This window comes from Polyodon spathula, chromosome 7 (genome assembly GCF_017654505.1).
Source record: "Polyodon spathula isolate WHYD16114869_AA chromosome 7, ASM1765450v1, whole genome shotgun sequence".
Classification (NCBI taxonomy): Eukaryota; Metazoa; Chordata; class Actinopteri; order Acipenseriformes; family Polyodontidae; genus Polyodon; species Polyodon spathula.
In genome coordinates this window covers 3,782,490-3,799,103 of record NC_054540.1, presented here as the reverse complement: position 1 = coordinate 3,799,103, position 16,614 = coordinate 3,782,490, and the positions used below count along the sequence as shown (strand labels likewise).

At 47.3% G+C, this 16,614-nt stretch overlaps 1 protein-coding gene across 2 annotated transcripts in view; it reads left to right on the top strand.

Moving 5' to 3' along the window:
* Positions 1-16,614, top strand: part of LOC121318020 (dynein heavy chain 3, axonemal-like) — a 222,943-nt gene that overhangs the window by 161,433 nt on the left and 44,896 nt on the right. For both annotated transcript variants that reach the window (XM_041254203.1, XM_041254202.1), the window contains exons 40-49: positions 367-562; positions 6,960-6,986; positions 8,022-8,260; positions 8,696-8,845; positions 9,244-9,463; positions 10,819-10,932; positions 11,709-11,858; positions 12,360-12,542; positions 12,933-13,071; positions 13,185-13,375. In XM_041254203.1, coding sequence (XP_041110137.1) covers positions 367-562; positions 6,960-6,986; positions 8,022-8,260; positions 8,696-8,845; positions 9,244-9,463; positions 10,819-10,932; positions 11,709-11,858; positions 12,360-12,542; positions 12,933-13,071; positions 13,185-13,375 — 1,609 coding nt within the window. The remainder of the gene's footprint in view (positions 1-366; positions 563-6,959; positions 6,987-8,021; positions 8,261-8,695; positions 8,846-9,243; positions 9,464-10,818; positions 10,933-11,708; positions 11,859-12,359; positions 12,543-12,932; positions 13,072-13,184; positions 13,376-16,614) is intronic.

Here is a 16,614-nt window from a genome sequence, read left to right as displayed (position 1 = left end):
AGGGGTTAGGTTAGTGAGTATTGAGGGGTTGGGTTAGTGAGTATTGAGGGGTTGGGTTAGTGAGTATTGAGGGGTTAGGTTAGTGAGTATTGAGGGGTTAGGTTAGTGAGTATTGAGGGGTTAGGTTAGTGAGTATTGAGGGGTTGGGTTAGTGAGTATTGAGGGGTTGGGTTAGTGAGTATTGAGGGGTTGGGTTAGTGAGTATTGAGGGGTTGGGTTAGTGAGTATTGAGGGGTTAGGTTAGTGAGTATTAAGGGGTTAGGTTAGTGAGTATTGAGGAGCAGAACCCCTCACCCCGCCCCTCCACAGAATCACTGTTGAAATTGCGCCTGTGTTTGTGCGCCTCTCCTGCTCCACTGCTTGTAGGTTCAGCGAGTTCTTCAAGAGCCTCTGTGACCAGGATTCCAAGCAGCCCCACCCCCGAGAGCTCCGGATTCCCCGTGCCCTGCAGATGCCCAAGCGGGACAGCGTGTTCCACTACGTGTTCTTGCGCAGGAACGTCCCCTCCTGGTACCTGTGGAGGGAGCTCCTCGCCCCTGCCAGCCTGGAGCCCTGCATGAAGGTAGGGGAGCATGGGCTCTGGTAGACTACCACAAGGAAAGTCTTTCTGTGTGTCTCTTTGTTCTACGCCACTGTTCTAACAGGGGTTCATTCACATGTCAGCAGATAAATGAGAAGATCAGCTTCCTGTTATGTGGTGGCATTATTATTGCAGATTCACAGGTGATGTTCCACTTTAACCCTTTACAAGACTGGAAGTGTAGAAAACAAGAGTCAAACTCCACCCAAGGCCATTTTAACCTGAAAAATAAGATATCAAGTTATACAGCAGTGCATTTAACTACAACGTGATTTATATGAATATTATGTTGTAACATATATAATAGCGGGAGGAGCGTGCACCTCTATGTGTTCTCTCTCAGTTGTTTGAAGGATGCAGAGCTGTGTAGAGCTCCTGCCTCTATGGAATATCTCTCAGTTGTTTGAAGGATGCAGAGCTATGTAGACGTGCCTCTATGGAATATCTCTCTGTTGTGAGGAGGGTGCAGAGCTGTGTAGACGTGCCTCTATGGAATATCTCTCTGTTGTTTGAAGGATGCAGAGCTGTGTAGACATGCCTCTATGGAATATCTCTCTGTTGTTTGAAGGATGCAGAGCTGTGTAGACGTGCCTCTATGGAATATCTCTCAGTTGTTAGAAGGATGCAGAGCTGTGTAGACGTGCCTCTATGGAATATCTCTCAGTTGTTTGAAGGATGCAGAGCTATGTAGACGTGCCTCTATGGAATATCTCTCAGTTGTGAGAAGGATGCAGAGCTGTGTAGATGTGCCTCTATGGAATATCTCTCTGTTGTTTGAAGGATGCAGAGCTGTGTAGATGTGCCTCTATGGAATATCTCTCTGTTGTTTGAAGGATGCAGAGCTGTGTAGACGTGCCTCTATGGAATATCTCTCTGTTGTTTGAAGGATGCAGAGCTGTGTAGACGTGCCTCTATGGAATATCTCTCTGTTGTGAGGAGGGTGCAGAGCTGTGTAGACGTGCCTCTATGGAATATCTCTCTGTTGTTTGAAGGATGCAGAGCTGTGTAGACGTGCCTCTATGGAATATCTCTCTGTTGTTTGAAGGATGCAGAGCTGTGTAGACGTGCCTCTATGGAATATCTCTCTGTTGTTTGAAGGATGCAGAGCTGTGTAGACCTGCCTCTATGGAATATCTCTCTGTTGTTTGAAGGATGCAGAGCTGTGTAGATGTGCCTCTATGGAATATCTCTCTGTTGTTTGAAGGATGCAGAGCTGTGTAGATGTGCCTCTATGGAATATCTCTCTGTTGTTTGAAGGATGCAGAGCTGTGTAGATGTGCCTCTATGGAATATCTCTCTGTTGTTTGAAGGATGCAGAGCTGTGTAGATGTGCCTCTATGGAATATCTCTCTGTTGTTTGAAGGATGCAGAGCTGTGTAGATGTGCCTCTATGGAATATCTCTCTGTTGTTTGAAGGATGCAGAGCTGTGTAGATGTGCCTCTATGGAATATCTCTCAGTTGTTTGAAGGATGCAGAGCTGTGTAGACGTGCCTCTATGGAATATCTCTCTGTTGTGAGGAGGGTGGAGAGCTGTGTAGACGTGCCTCTATGGAATATCTCTCAGTTGTTTGAAGGATGCAGAGCTGTGTAGACGTGCCTCTATGGAATATCTCTCTGTTGTTTGAAGGATGCAGAGCTGTGTAGACGTGCCTCTATGGAATATCTCTCAGTTGTTTGAAGGATGCAGAGCTGTGTAGATGTGCCTCTATGGAATATCTCTCTGTTGTTGAGGAGGGTGGAGAGCTGTGTAGACGTGCCTCTATGGAATATCTCTCAGTTGTTTGAAGGATGCAGAGCTGTGTAGATGTGCCTCTATGGAATATCTCTCAGTTGTTTGAAGGATGCAGAGCTGTGTAGATGTGCCTCTATGGAATATCTCTCTGTTGTGAGAAGGATGCAGAGCTGTGTAGACGTGCCTCTATGGAATATCTCTCAGTTGTTTGAAGGATGCAGAGCTGTGTAGACGTGCCTCTATGGAATATCTCTCTGTTGTGAGGAGGGTGGAGAGCTGTGTAGACGTGCCTCTATGGAATATCTCTCAGTTGTGAGAAGGATGCAGAGCTGTGTAGATGTGCCTCTATGGAATATCTCTCTGTTGTTTGAAGGATGCAGAGCTGTGTAGATGTGCCTCTATGGAATATCTCTCTGTTGTTTGAAGGATGCAGAGCTGTGTAGATGTGCCTCTATGGAATATCTCTCTGTTGTTTGAAGGATGCAGAGCTGTGTAGATGTGCCTCTATGGAATATCTCTCAGTTGTTTGAAGGATGCAGAGCTGTGTAGACGTGCCTCTATGGAATATCTCTCTGTTGTTTGAAGGATGCAGAGCTGTGTAGATGTGCCTCTATGGAATATCTCTCAGTTGTGAGAAGGATGCAGAGCTGTGTAGATGTGCCTCTATGGAATATCTCTCAGTTGTTTGAAGGATGCAGAGCTGTGTAGACGTACCTCTATGGAATATCTCTCAGTTGTGAGAAGGATGCAGAGCTGTGTAGATGTGCCTCTATGGAATAGCTTTCTGTTGTGAGGAGGGTGAAGAGCTGTGTAGACGTGCCTCGGGTGCAGGGTGGTTTAAATTAGGTTGCCAAATGCGACCTTCAATTTTTGTATGGCCAGTAGATTTTACCATAAAGTCGCCACATTAGTGACTAAGAATTTCAGTTCTGTAATGAAGGCTTCCTGCTCCACTGTCAGAATCTGCACCACACTATTGATCTCGCTAAGCCATTCCTTTTGTGGAACTAGAACCTTTTTCTTGTTTCCATAGTAACACGCACCAGCCAGTCAAATTAAGGTAGAAGAGCGGAAATTACACCGTGTAACAATTTCTATTTTTTTTGGTTCCTGGGTAGTAAGTGTTATTTCCTAATTGCTTATGCCTCAAAAGAATAGAAAATGGCTATTATTCCCCACAAACTTTGCTTTTGTGACCAGGACAGTGATATTTCAAAATACAGTATAATCGTAAATCTCGAAAAACTACTCACTTCTAAATCTTTTGTAGTCATTTTTGTATTACTTTAGTATAAATACCTGTTAATTTGGATTCATATGTTGTTTTTTTCTGACTTTATGTGAACGAAAAGACACACATTTGCCCGTTTTCCCATCGGAAATAGTAATATTTTGAAATATCACTGTCCTGGTCACAAAAGCAAAGTTTGTGGGGAATAATAGCCATTTTCTATACTTTTGAGGCATAAGCAATTGGGAAATAACACTTACTACCCAGGAACAAAAATTGTGTTACATTGTGCTGTCATTCCAAATTCATTCTGCATTGTCTGCTGTTCGGAAGAGATGGCTATTACCAACTTAAAGAAAATTAAGAAACTAAAACATTTTAAAGCAAGTAGATTTTCTTCACCACAACAACAGCAAGGGACGAAAGGAGGGTTGAGGTGTCCGTGCTGCCTTACTTAATGTAGTTCTATTTCCTGGCATTTTATGTGTATAGTGCACTCACTGGCATTTTATGCACACAGAAAATAGCTCCTGGCATTCTATGTAAATAGTTCCCTGGCATTTTCTGTAAATAGTTCCCTGGCATTTATTGTATGAAGTTCCCTGGAAATGTATGGAGTTAGTTCTGTGGTCCTGTATGGAGTTAGTTCTGTGGTCCTGTATGGAGTTAGTTCTGTATGGTCCTGTATGGAGTTAGTTCTGTGGTCCTGTATGGAGTTAGTTCTCTGGTCCTATATGGAGTTAGTTCCCTGGTACTGTATGGAGTTAGTTCTCTGGTCCTATATGGAGTTAGTTCCCTGGTACTGTATGAATCCCTGGTACTGCATGGAGTTCAAAACTGAACCAGGTAACTACAGACCAGTAAGCCTGACTTCTATTATATGCAAACTTATGGAAACTATAATAAGATCCAAAATGGAAAATTACCTATATGGTAACAGGGTCCTGGGAGACAGTCAACGTGGTTTTAGGAAAGGGAGATCGTGTCTAACTAACTTGCTTGATTTTTTTGAGGATGCAACATCGATAATGGATAATTGCAAAGCATATGACATGGTTTATTTAGATTTCCAGAAAGCTTTTGACAAAGTCCCACACAAAAGATTAATTCTCAAACTGAACGCAGTTGGGATTCAAGGAAACGCATGTACATGGATTAGGGAGTGGTTAACATGTAGAAAACAGAAAGTACTGATTAGAGGAAAAACCTCAGAATGGAGCGTGGTAACCAGTGGTGTACCACAGGGATCAGTATTAGGTCCTCTGCTATTCCTAATCTACATTAATGATTTAGATTCTGGTATAGTAAGCAAACTTGTTAAATTTGCAGACGACACAAAAATAGGAGGAGTGGCAAACACTGTTGCAGCAGCAAAGGTCATTCAAAATGATCTAGACAAGATTCAGAACTGGGCAGACACATGGCAAATGGCATTTAATAGAGAAAAGTGTAAGGTACTGCACGCAGGAAATAAAAATGTACATTATAAATATCATATGGGAGATACTGAAATTGGAGAAGGAATCTATGAAAAAGACTTAGGAGTTTTTGTTGACTCAGAAATGTCTTCATCTAGACAATGTGGGGAATCTATAAAAAAGGCTAACAAGATGCTCGGATACATTGTGAAAAGTGTTGAATTTAAATCAAGGGAAGTAATGTTAAAACTGTACAATGCACTAGTAAGACCTCATCTTGAATATTGTGTGCAGTTCTGGTCACCTCGCTATAAAAAAGATATTGCTGCTCTAGAAAGAGTGCAAAGAAGAGCGACCAGAATTATTCTGGGCTTAAAAGGCATGTCATATGCAGACAGGCTAAAAGAATTGAATCTGTTCAGTCTTGAACAAAGAAGACTACATGGCGACCTAATTCAAGCATTCAGAATTCTAAAAGGTATTGACAGTGTCGACCCAAGGGACTTTTTCAGCCTGAAAAAAGAAACAAGGACCAGGGGTCACAAATGGAGTTTAGACAAAGGGGCATTCAGAACAGAAAATAGGAGGCACTTCTTTACACAGAGAATTGTGAGGGTCTGGAATCAACTCCCCAGTAATGTTGTTGAAGCTGACACCCTGGGATCCTTCAAGAAGCTGCTTGATGAGATTTTGGGATCGATAAGCTACTAACAACCAAACGAGCAAGATGGGCCGAATGGCCTCCACTCGTTTGTAAACTTTCTTATGTTCTTATGTTCTTATGTCCTCTCTAGCTCCCCTCTCACAATTTAAAGATAATAAAAAAAACACCCATTACATGAAACAAAGCATGCACAAGCAATGTGTGTGCAGCTGTGAACAGGATGGCTTGAGGTGTTGTCTGTTAAAGATAATAAAAAAAAAACCCATTACATGAAACAAAGCATGCACAAGCAATGTGTGTGCAGCTGTGAACAGGATGGCTTGAGGGTGAGGAGTATACAGACACAGTACTGCTAGTGAAGCGCTGATGCGCTCATTTATTACAAATGAAAAGGTTGAACAAAAGACAAACACTTATACAAAAGAAAATGGCCAGAATTGAGACAGGCAGAACCCCGCTCTCAACAGGCAGCGTGCTGGTGTAAAACCAGCATGGGTAGCAGTTATGATATTTGATGATGGCCAGAATTGAGACAGGCAGAACCTAGCTCTCAACAGGCAGTGTGCTGGTGTAAAACCAAACCAGCATGCAGTTATGTTATGATATGATGGCCAGAATTGAATTGAGCAGAACAGAGCCTAGCTCTCAACAGCAGTGTGCTGGTGTAAAACCAGCATGGGTAGCAGTTGTGATATTTGATTTGAGCTTTTCTCTTTACCTCATGACTCGCGTCTTTCATTCCCCCTCGAACACACTAACCCGTTCAGCCAAAGCTGAGAGTGTTTATAGATGTGAACAGATTACTGAATAAATTAATCAACCTGGAGACGGTCACATTCTACATGCGTTTAGCTGAATGGGGAATTTTAATTCTCCCATGTTCTAAAACAACAATATTAAACATTGTGTTTTACACACTAGACAAATACATTTAAAATAATAATAACAACACAATAAACCAAATACACACAGGCAGGGGGTACCCTGTCTCCATACAGGACCAGAGAACTAACTCCTCATATTGTCCCCTTTTGAAAAATTTTTTTGAAAGCTAGTAGCCAAACGGCCCCCAGCATTTGAAGTGATCTGTCCCACCCTGCTCGGGTGTACCTGGACAATCGTGGGTTAACTAGCGGGCTGAATTATAAGGTACCTGATCTGTGACATGCATGTTATAGAAGGGAGCTGTGGAACTAGGCTATGCATGGTCTGAAGCATTTGACTACTATAATAAATGTGCTCTGTGCTTGTAGGACACCCTGTTCTTGTTCTCATTTGTAAACTAACTGTTTATTTCTTTGTTTTTGCTGTGACCCTGTCCCTGGGTGATAAGACTGGTGATAAGGGCCTGCATCTCCAGGTAAGAGCTAGAATGCCCTGGATAGCTTCTCTTCTCTTCTCTTCTCTTCTTATCTCCTTCTCTCTCCTCTTCTGTTCTCTCCTCTCCTCTTCTCTTCATTTCTCCACTCCTCTCCTTCTCTTCTCTTCTCTTCTCTTCTTTTAGCTCTGTTCAGCACACACTGCAGCAGGAGAAAAAATAGCTGCATTTTGTTGCACTAATCCAGGTTAGCGGCTCCCTGCAGCACTGAGACAAATCCCTCCCAACACAGAATTGCAGAATTGCGTTTGTTCCCTCTCTGCGCTATTAGAAAGATGTGCAACATTTATCTCTTTTGATTCAGCAGGTGATCTTCCTCATTTTACACCTGCAGAATTTGGAACATCATCCCCCTATTAACTCATAAGTTTCCCTTAATGAACTTGTTTTGTAACAGGGCCCCCAATTCGCAAAGCTTTAACCTCCTGCTCTCACAGCACAGTAAGTTTGATGGAAGTTTCCTCACCCCCATTAATTTCCCGTGTTACAGGTAATAGGACCCCTCCTGACTCTACATAGTTTCCTGTGTGTAACTTGAAATGCAGTATGGAGAGGAATGTGGTGTCCTATTGTATTACTAGGAACACAGGAAGTGACCTTATAGTGCTGTGGAAAATAAGCATCGCCCAAGTCAAATAAATTTTGAAAAATAAAGAGAAAAACTATAATGAAAATAATGTTATTCTAATGAGAGATATACAAAAACATAATTCCTTGTTAGTACACCTTTAAAAACCTATCTACAAAGGACAGAGGGGAGGAGACCCTTCTTCACACAGTGGGGAGGATATGGAATGGGTTACCTAGCCACACTGCTGATGCTGAATCACTGAGATCCTTTAAGACCCGACTTGATAGAGGTTTGGGATCAATCAGCTGCTAGGAGCTGGGCGAGCACTGCTGGGACAAACGGCCTCCTCTCTTTATTCATTATTTGTATGTTTTAATAATGTACAGCAGGGGGCTCTGTCCCTCAATGTGCCTGTGTGAGCTCTGTCTCTCCCTGCTCCCTCACAGCTCAGTGACATCATTGTGGCCACGACGGAGACTACGGTTCAGAAGTACTTCTTGGAGAAGCTGCTGCTGCGGGACAAGCCGCTGCTCTTCGTAGGACCCACAGGCACGGGAAAGACAGCTATCACCAACAGCTTCCTGGGCCAGCTGCCCCCTGAGAAATACTCCGTCTGCCAGCTCAGCTTCTCCGCCCAGACCTCTGCCAGCCAGGTTCAGGACGTCTTGCTCACCAAGCTGGAGAGGTAGAGCCCAGACTCCTGTCCCAACACTGCTGACAGGCCTGCAAGCTCTAGATGTGATGCCCCTTTGGATGGGACCAGCTATCTTCTCCAAATCGTCATTGCATGAATTTTTATATAGTAAGAAGGCAGTAAAGTTAACAAACCAGAAACATCGTACGCAAAAAAACTCAATAGCTTGGTATGTCACATATGGTACTGTATATGAGGCCCTGAGCATTTTGGGTTTAGTTCACATGGGTAAGAATATGGTCTCGTGATATTTAAATAAACCAATAAGTTCTGAATGCAGATAGTGTGCAGGCTGCGGCAGAACATTCCCACATAGAGGCCAGGTTTTCTTAACGAAGTGTCCACTCTGTATGATTCCAGCAGTGCTCCAGTGTCCAGTCTATCAGTGTTGTCAATGACAGTAACCCCCCCCCCCCTCCCTTGCAGGCACAGGAAGGGGGTGTACGGAGCCCCTCCTGGGAGGCGTGTCCTTCTCTTCGTCGATGACCTCAGCATGCCTACCAAGGAGCGTTACGGAGCCCAACCACCCATCGAGCTGCTGCGGCAGTGTACCGAGCATGGCTATTGCTTCGACAGGTCAGTGCCCCCTGCAGGGAGCCCACTGTACCGTCACTGTGAATTACACAAAACTTACGATCGTTTCAGACAACCGCTACACAGATAGACATTCATTTATCAGGCATCACCTGTACACATCTGATCCCAGCCATGTAAATACCCCCTCTACCATGTAAATACCCCCTCTACCATGTAAACACGCCCTCCACCATGTAAACACGCCCTCCACCATGTAAACACGCCCTCCACCATGTAAACACGCCCTCCACCATGTAAACACGCCCTCCACCATGTAAACATGCACAACTGTAACGAGTCATTGCTCTAATAAATGAACAGAAGGAACTTGTATCCTTGTACATGACCACAAACACAGGCCTGTGGCACCCATTGCTCCTGTCCCTGTGTCTCTGCAGGAAGGACAGCAGCATGCTGCACATCCAGGACACCTCTATAGTTGTGGCAATGGCTCCCCCAAGTGGAGGGAGGCAAGCAGTGACTCCCAGATTCCTCCGGCACTTCAATGTCATTTCAATAGATGCCTTCAGTGAGGACACAATGAAATCCATCTTCCAGCCTGTCATGGACTGGCATTTCAACAGGGGCTTCGAGAACTCCCTCAAGCGCTACTCCAGGGTAAGAGCACCCCCACACTCCCTGATCCCACCCCAATATTCTCTGACCTCACCCCAGTAGTCCCTGATCTAACACCCCAATACTCCCTGACCTCACCCCAATACTCCCTGACCTAACTCCCCAATACTCCCTGACCTCACCCCAATACTCCCTGACCTAACTCCCCAATACTCCCTGACCTAACTCCCCAATACCCCCTGACCTAACTGCCCAATACTCTCTGACCTCACCCCAATACTCCCTGACCTAACTCCCCAATACTCCCTGACCTAACACCCCAATACTCCCTGACCTCACCCCCCAATACTCCCTGACCTAACACCCCAATACTCCCTGACCTAACACCCCAATACTCCCTGACCTAACACCCCAATACTCCCTGACCTCACCCCAATACTCCCTGACCTAACCCCCCAATACTCCCTGACCTCACCCCAATACTCCCTGACCTAACTCCCCAGTACTCCCTGGCCTAACTCCCCAATACTCCCTGACCTCACCCAATACTCCCTGATCTAACTCCCCAATACTCCCTGACCTAACTCCCCAATACTCCCTGACCTAACTCCCCAATACTCCCTGACCTAACACCCCAATACTCCCTGACCTAACACCCCAATACTCCCTGACCTCACCCCAATACTCCCTGACCTAACACTCCAATACTCCCTGACCTAACTCCCCAATACTCCCTGGCCTAACTCCCCAATACTCCCTGACCTAACTCCCCAATACTCCCTGACCTCACCCCAATACTCCCTGACCTCACCCCAATACTCCCTAACCTAACTTCCTAATCTAACCCTTCAGTTTCACTAAACTAAGATAATAGCCACAATATGGCAGTAGAGGTGGCCATGCAGTGGTTTTTGATTAAAGTCAAAGTGCAAAACAAATGTTTAACCAGTGAACTGGAATAATGAGCACAAAGATAGCACAGTGTACTCCAACTCTAACTTTTTTTTATTCCTTTGTCATTTTTGGGTCATCACAATGTCTCTTTCAGCCAAGAGGATTGGACAGTGGTGGTTTAGAAGTTGCAGTTCTGCTGAAAATAAACAGCCCTTACAAAAGTGTCCCCATAATGAAAGCATAACGAAGAGTAATAAAGCACAGTGAAAGCATGGTATAGCGTAGGCAAGCATTGTAAAGAACATCAAAGTATGGTAAAGAACATCAAGGTATTAATAAACTTTGCAAACCAGGATAAACTATGCTAGATACATGGTATAACCATGGGAAAAGCATGGGAAAACAACAAAAACACTGTGGAAAAAAAATACAGCGGTGAACTTTCAGAACCTGCTGTGCTGCTCTGATGTAGCTGCATTCCACTGGTTGTGTTCTTGTTTCAGATCTTAGTCTGGGCTACTACCGAGGTGTACACACAGACTGTACTGAACTTCCTCCCCACCCCCTCCAAATCACACTACACCTTCAACCTGAGGGACTTCTCCAGAGTCATACAGGTATGAGAACCTTACACCCTGCACAGTAGCTCCACTCACAGTGAGCAGGCAGTCAGGGGAATGCTCTGTGTCTCCCCCTGTAGGGTATGCAGCTCCGCTCACAGTGAGCAGGCAGTCAGGGGAATGCTCTGTGTCTCCCCCTGTAGGGTCTGCAGCTCCACTCACAGTGAGCAGACAGTCAGGGGAATGCTCTGTGTCTCCCCCTGTAGGGTCTGCAGCTCCACTCACAGTGAGCAGACAGTCAGGGGAATGCTCTGTGTCTCCCCCTGTAGGGTCTGCAGCTCCACTCACAGTGAGCAGACAGTCAGGGGAATGCTCTGTGTCTCCCCCTGTAGGGTCTGCAGCTCCACTCACAGTGAGCAGGCAGTCAGGGGAATGCTCTGTGTCTCCCCCTGTAGGGTCTGCAGCTCCACTCACAGTGAGCAGGCAGTCAGGGGAATGCTCTGTGTCTCCCCCTGTAGGGTCTGCAGCTCCACTCACAGTGAGCAGACAGTCAGGGGAATGCTCTGTGTCTCCCCCTGTAGGGTCTGCAGCTCCACTCACAGTGAGCAGGCAGTCAGGGGAATGCTCTGTGTCTCCCCCTGTAGGGTCTGCAGCTCCACTCACAGTGAGCAGGCAGTCAGGGGAATGCTCTGTGTCTCCCCCTGTAGGGTCTGCAGCTCCACTCACAGTGAGCAGGCAGTCAGGGGAATGCTCTGTGTCTCCCCCTGTAGGGTCTGCAGCTCCACTCACAGTGAGCAGGCAGTCAGGGGAATGCTCTATGTCTCCACCTGCAGGGTCTGCTCCTGCTCCCATCAGAGGTGCTGCCCGAGGGGAGCGATGGCGTCCACAAGCTTATGCGGCTCTGGATCCATGAGGTGCACCGCGTCTTCGCTGACCGCCTGGTCGACGACAAGGACAGGAAGCTCTTCTTCCAGCTCGTTAAGGTCAGAGGCAGCCAGGATGGAGGGAGGGTTACTTACACTTAATAACTTTTTGCAATTGTGACTTCCAGCATTTATACACATCCTGTTTGTGAGGTTTTAACAAGTTCAAATAAAATAATCAAATGAAATATAAACCCTGACTCTCTGCAGATCTAAAGTACCCACCTGGATCTTTAAATGCAGTCCTGGGTTATGTTTTATTCATCAGGTTAAATTGACATTGTAGCGCTTATGATTCAGATCCAGTCAAATACTCTTCATGGGAAAGTGCCCCAATGTATTTTCCTCAACAGAGTATATTTTGATTATTGAAGCTTGTGGGTTAAGGCTAGATTCTCAAAGTTATTTAATCCAAATCTCACATTAGCACAATCTTTTCAGAAAGGATAAAAACACACCCTAGACTCACTTTTAGGGCTTGTAACTAACCTGAAGTTGTTTTTGTCTCTGCGAATCTGTCCCTCTTGTGAATGGCGCTGTGTGTGTGTGTTTGACCTGCAGGGGGTGGTGCAGAGCCAGTTCAAGGAGAAGATGCCCAGCCTGTTTGGTCACATGGTGATTGGCCGGGATGTCCAGGAGGAGGACATGAGGGGTCTGTTTTTCGGGGATTACCTGAGCCCTCGCAACACCGAGGGAGCCCCCCGACATTACGACGAGATCCAGGACAGCAGCCAGCTGAAACAGGTCTGCTGCTCTCCGAGGAGAAGAAACACAACGTGAATGAGACACAGACAGGGTTCTGTTTAATGAAGCTTCCCCACCCTTGCAATGGTTTCTCTCCTGACATTAACCAACCAGATTATAGGGTTACTGAGAGTAAGGAATATAACTTAGAATGCTCTAACCCAGTGTAGTACCACGTGTTCTTTTTACAATGAAAACAAGTTTCTTTCCAAACTGCACATCTGGGACCTGCATAGCTCACGGAAGCGCATGTTAAGGTTTATCCTGTTCTTGTGTTCAGTACGTCTGATAACAGATGACCCAAAACTGCACCCTTATCGGTGCCCGCTATCACGCCAATGCACCGGTGAGAAGAGTCTGTGTGCTTGCTACTCCTCTCTCTCCCTGCAGACTATGGAGCGCTACCTGGAGGAGTTCAACGTCCTGAGCAAGGCTCCCATGAACCTGGTTATGTTCCAGTTTGCCATCGAGCACATCTCTCGACTCAGCAGGGTCTTCAAACAGCCGGGCGGACACGCACTTCTCATAGGTGAGAAAGGGAGACACAGGGGGAGGGATGAGGAGATAGACACCTGCTTTCTCCTGTGTCGGTGACAGTCTGCAAAGTTATTGTTTCTTTGTGTTCACACTGCTGTCTCTCAGGTATCGGAGGGAGCGGACGGCAGTCTGTCACGCGACTGGCTGCCTTCATGGCAGAGCTGGAGCTGTTCCAGGTGAAAGTTCAGAGGTCGTACTCTGTGAGCGAATGGAGGGAGGATCTGAGGCATGTGCTGAGGGGGGTGGGGCAGAATGGCACCCCCACTGTCTTCCTGTTCGCAGACCACCAGATCAAGGTCAGAGGAAGTGATTGCAGACACAACAGGAACAGGAAGGGAGCCTGTATGCGAGACTGTCCTGTATTCACCTTTCCCCCTATCTCACTCTGTCTCTTCCAGGTGAGACTGTCCTGTATTCACCTTGCCCCCTTCTCTCTCTCTTCCAGGTGAGACTGTCCTGTCTTCACCTTGCCCCCTTCTCTCTCTCTTCCAGGTGAGATTGTCCTGTATTCACCTTGCCCCCCCCCTCTCTGTATTCACCTTGCCCCCCTCTCTCTCTGTATTCACCTTGCCCCCCCCCTCTCTGTATTCACCTTGCCCCCTCTCTCTCTGTATTCACCTTGCCCCCTCTCTCTCTGTATTCTGTATTCACCTTGCCCTTCCTCTCTCTCTGTATTCACCTTGCCCCCTCTCTCTCTGTATTCACCTTGCCCCCTCTCTCTCTGTATTCACCTTGCCCCCTCTCTCTCTGTATTCACCTTGCCCTTCCTCTCTCTCTGTATTCACCTTGCCCTTCCTCTCTCTCTGTATTCACCTTGCCCTTCCTCTCTCTCTGTATTCACCTTGCCCCCTCTCTCTCTGTATTCACCTTGCCCCCTCTCTCTCTGTATTCACTCTCTCTGTATTCACCTTGCTCCCTCTCTCTCTGTATTCACCTTGCCCCCCTCTCTCTCTGTATTCACCTTGCCCCCTCTCTCTCTGTATTCACCTTGCCCCCTCTCTCTCTGTATTCACCTTGCTCTCTCTGTATATTCACCTTGCTGTATTCCCTTGCCCTCTCTCTGTATTCACCTTGCCCCCTCTCTCTCTGTATTCACCTTGCCCCCTCTCTCTCTGTATTCACCTTGCCCTTCCTCTCTCTCTGTATTGCCCCCTCTCTCTCTGCCCCCTCTCTCTCTGTATTCACCTTGCCCCCCTCTCTCTCTGTATTCACCTTGCCCTTCCTCTCTCTCTGTATTCACCTTGCCCTTCCTCTCTCTCTGTATTCACCTTGCCCCCTCTCTCTCTGTATTCACCTCTCCCTCTCTCTCTGTATTCACCTTGCCCCCTCTCTCTCTGTATTCACCTTGCCCCCTCTCTCTCTGTATTCACCTTGCCCTTCCTCTCTCTCTGTATTCACCTTGCCCCCTCTCTCTCTGTATTCACCTTGCCCTTCCTCTCTCTCTGTATTCACCTTGCCCCCTCTCTCTCTGTATTCACCTTGCCCTTCCCCTCTCTGTATTCACCTTGCCCCCTCTCTCTCTGTATTCACCTTGCCCCCCCTCTCTGTATTCACCTTGCCCCCTCTCTCTCTGTATTCACCTTGCCCCCTCTCTCTCTGTATTGCCCCCCCCTCTCTCTCTGTATTCACCTTGCCCCCTCCTCTGTATTCACCTTGCTCTCTCTCTGTATTCACCTTGCCCACCCTCTCTCTGTATTCACCTTGCCCCCTCTCTCTCTGTATTCACCTTGCCCTTCCTCTCTCTCTGTATTCACCTTGCCTCTCTCTCTGTATTCACCTTGCCCCCTCTCTCTCTGTATTCACCTTGCCCCCTCTCTCTCTGTATTCACCTTGCCCCCTCTCTCTCTGTATTCACCTCTCCCCCTCTCTCTGTATTCACCTTGCCCCCCTCTCTCTGTATTCACCTTGCCCCCTCTCTCTCTGTATTCACCTTGCCCCCTCTCTCTCTGTATTCACCTTGCCCCCTCTCTCTCTGTATTCCCTCTCTCTCTGTATTCACCTTGCCCCCCCTCTCTCTGTATTCACCTTGCCCCCTCTCTCTCTGTATTCACCTCTCTGTATTCACCTTGCCCCCTCTCTCTCTGTATTCACCTTGCCCTCTCCTCTCTCTCTGTATTCACCTTGCCCTTCCTCTCTCTCTGTATTCACCTTGCCCTTCCTCTCTCTCTGTATTCACCTTGCCCCCTCTCTCTCTGTATTCACCTTGCCCCCTCTCTCTCTGTATTCACCTTGCCCTTCCTCTCTCTCTGTATTCACCTTGCCCCCTCTCTCTCTGTATTCACCTTGCCCCCTCTCTCTCTGTATTCACCTTGCCCCCTCTCTCTCTGTATTCACCTTGCCTCTCTCTCTGTATTCACCTTGCCCCCCTCTCTCTCTGTATTCACCTTGCTCCCCTCTCTCTCTGTATTCCCCTCTCTCTCTGTATTCACCTTGCTCCCCTCTCTCTCTGTATTCACCTTGCTCCCCTCTCTCTCTGTATTCACCTTGCCCCCCTCTCTCTCTGTATTCACCTTGCCCCCTCTCTCTCTGTATTCACCTTGCCCCCCTCTCTCTCTGTATTCACCTTGCCCCCTCTCTCTCTGTATTCACCTTGCCCCCCTCTCTCTCTGTATTCACCTTGCCCCCCCTCTCTCTGTATTCACCTTGCCTCCCTCTCTCTCTGTATTCACCTTGCCCCCCTCTCTCTCTGTATTCACCTTGCCCCCTCTCTCTCTGTATTCACCTTGCCCCCTCTCTCTCTGTATTCTCTCCCTCTCTCTCTGTATTCACCTTGCCCCCTCTCTCTCTGTATTCACCTTGCCCCCCTCTCTCTGTATTCACCTTGCCCCCCTCTCTCTCTGTATTCACCTTGCCCCCTCTCTCTCTGTATTCACCTTGCCCCCCTCTCTCTGTATTCACCTTGCCCTTCCTCTCTCTCTGTATTCACCTTGCCCCCCTCTCTCTGTATTCACCTTGCCCCCCTCTCTCTCTGTATTCACCTTGCCCCCTCTCTCTGTATTCACCTTGCCCCCTCTCTCTCTGTATTCACCTTGCCCCCTCTCTCTCTGTATTCACCTTGCCCCCTCTCTCTCTGTATTCACCTTGCCCCCTCTCTCTCTGTATTCACCTTGCCCCCTCTCTCTCTGTATTCACCTTGCTCCCTCTCTCTCTGTATTCACCTTGCCCCCTCTCTCTCTGTATTCACCTTGCCCCCTCTCTCTCTGTATTCACCTTGCCCCCTCTCTCTCTGTATTCACCTTGCCCCCTCTCTCTCTGTATTCACCTTGCCCCCTCTCTCTCTGTATTCACCTTGCCCCCTCTCTCTCTGTATTCACCTTGCCCCCCTCTCTCTCTGTATTCACCTTGCCCCCCTCTCTCTCTGTATTCACCTTGCCCCCTCTCTCTCTGTATTCACCTTGCCCCCTCTCTCTCTGTATTCACCTTGCCCCCTCTCTCTCTGTATTCACCTTGCCCCCCTCTCTCTCTGTATTCACCTTGCCCCCTCTCTCTCTGTATTCACCTTGCCCCCTCTCTCTCTGTATTCACCTTGCCCCCT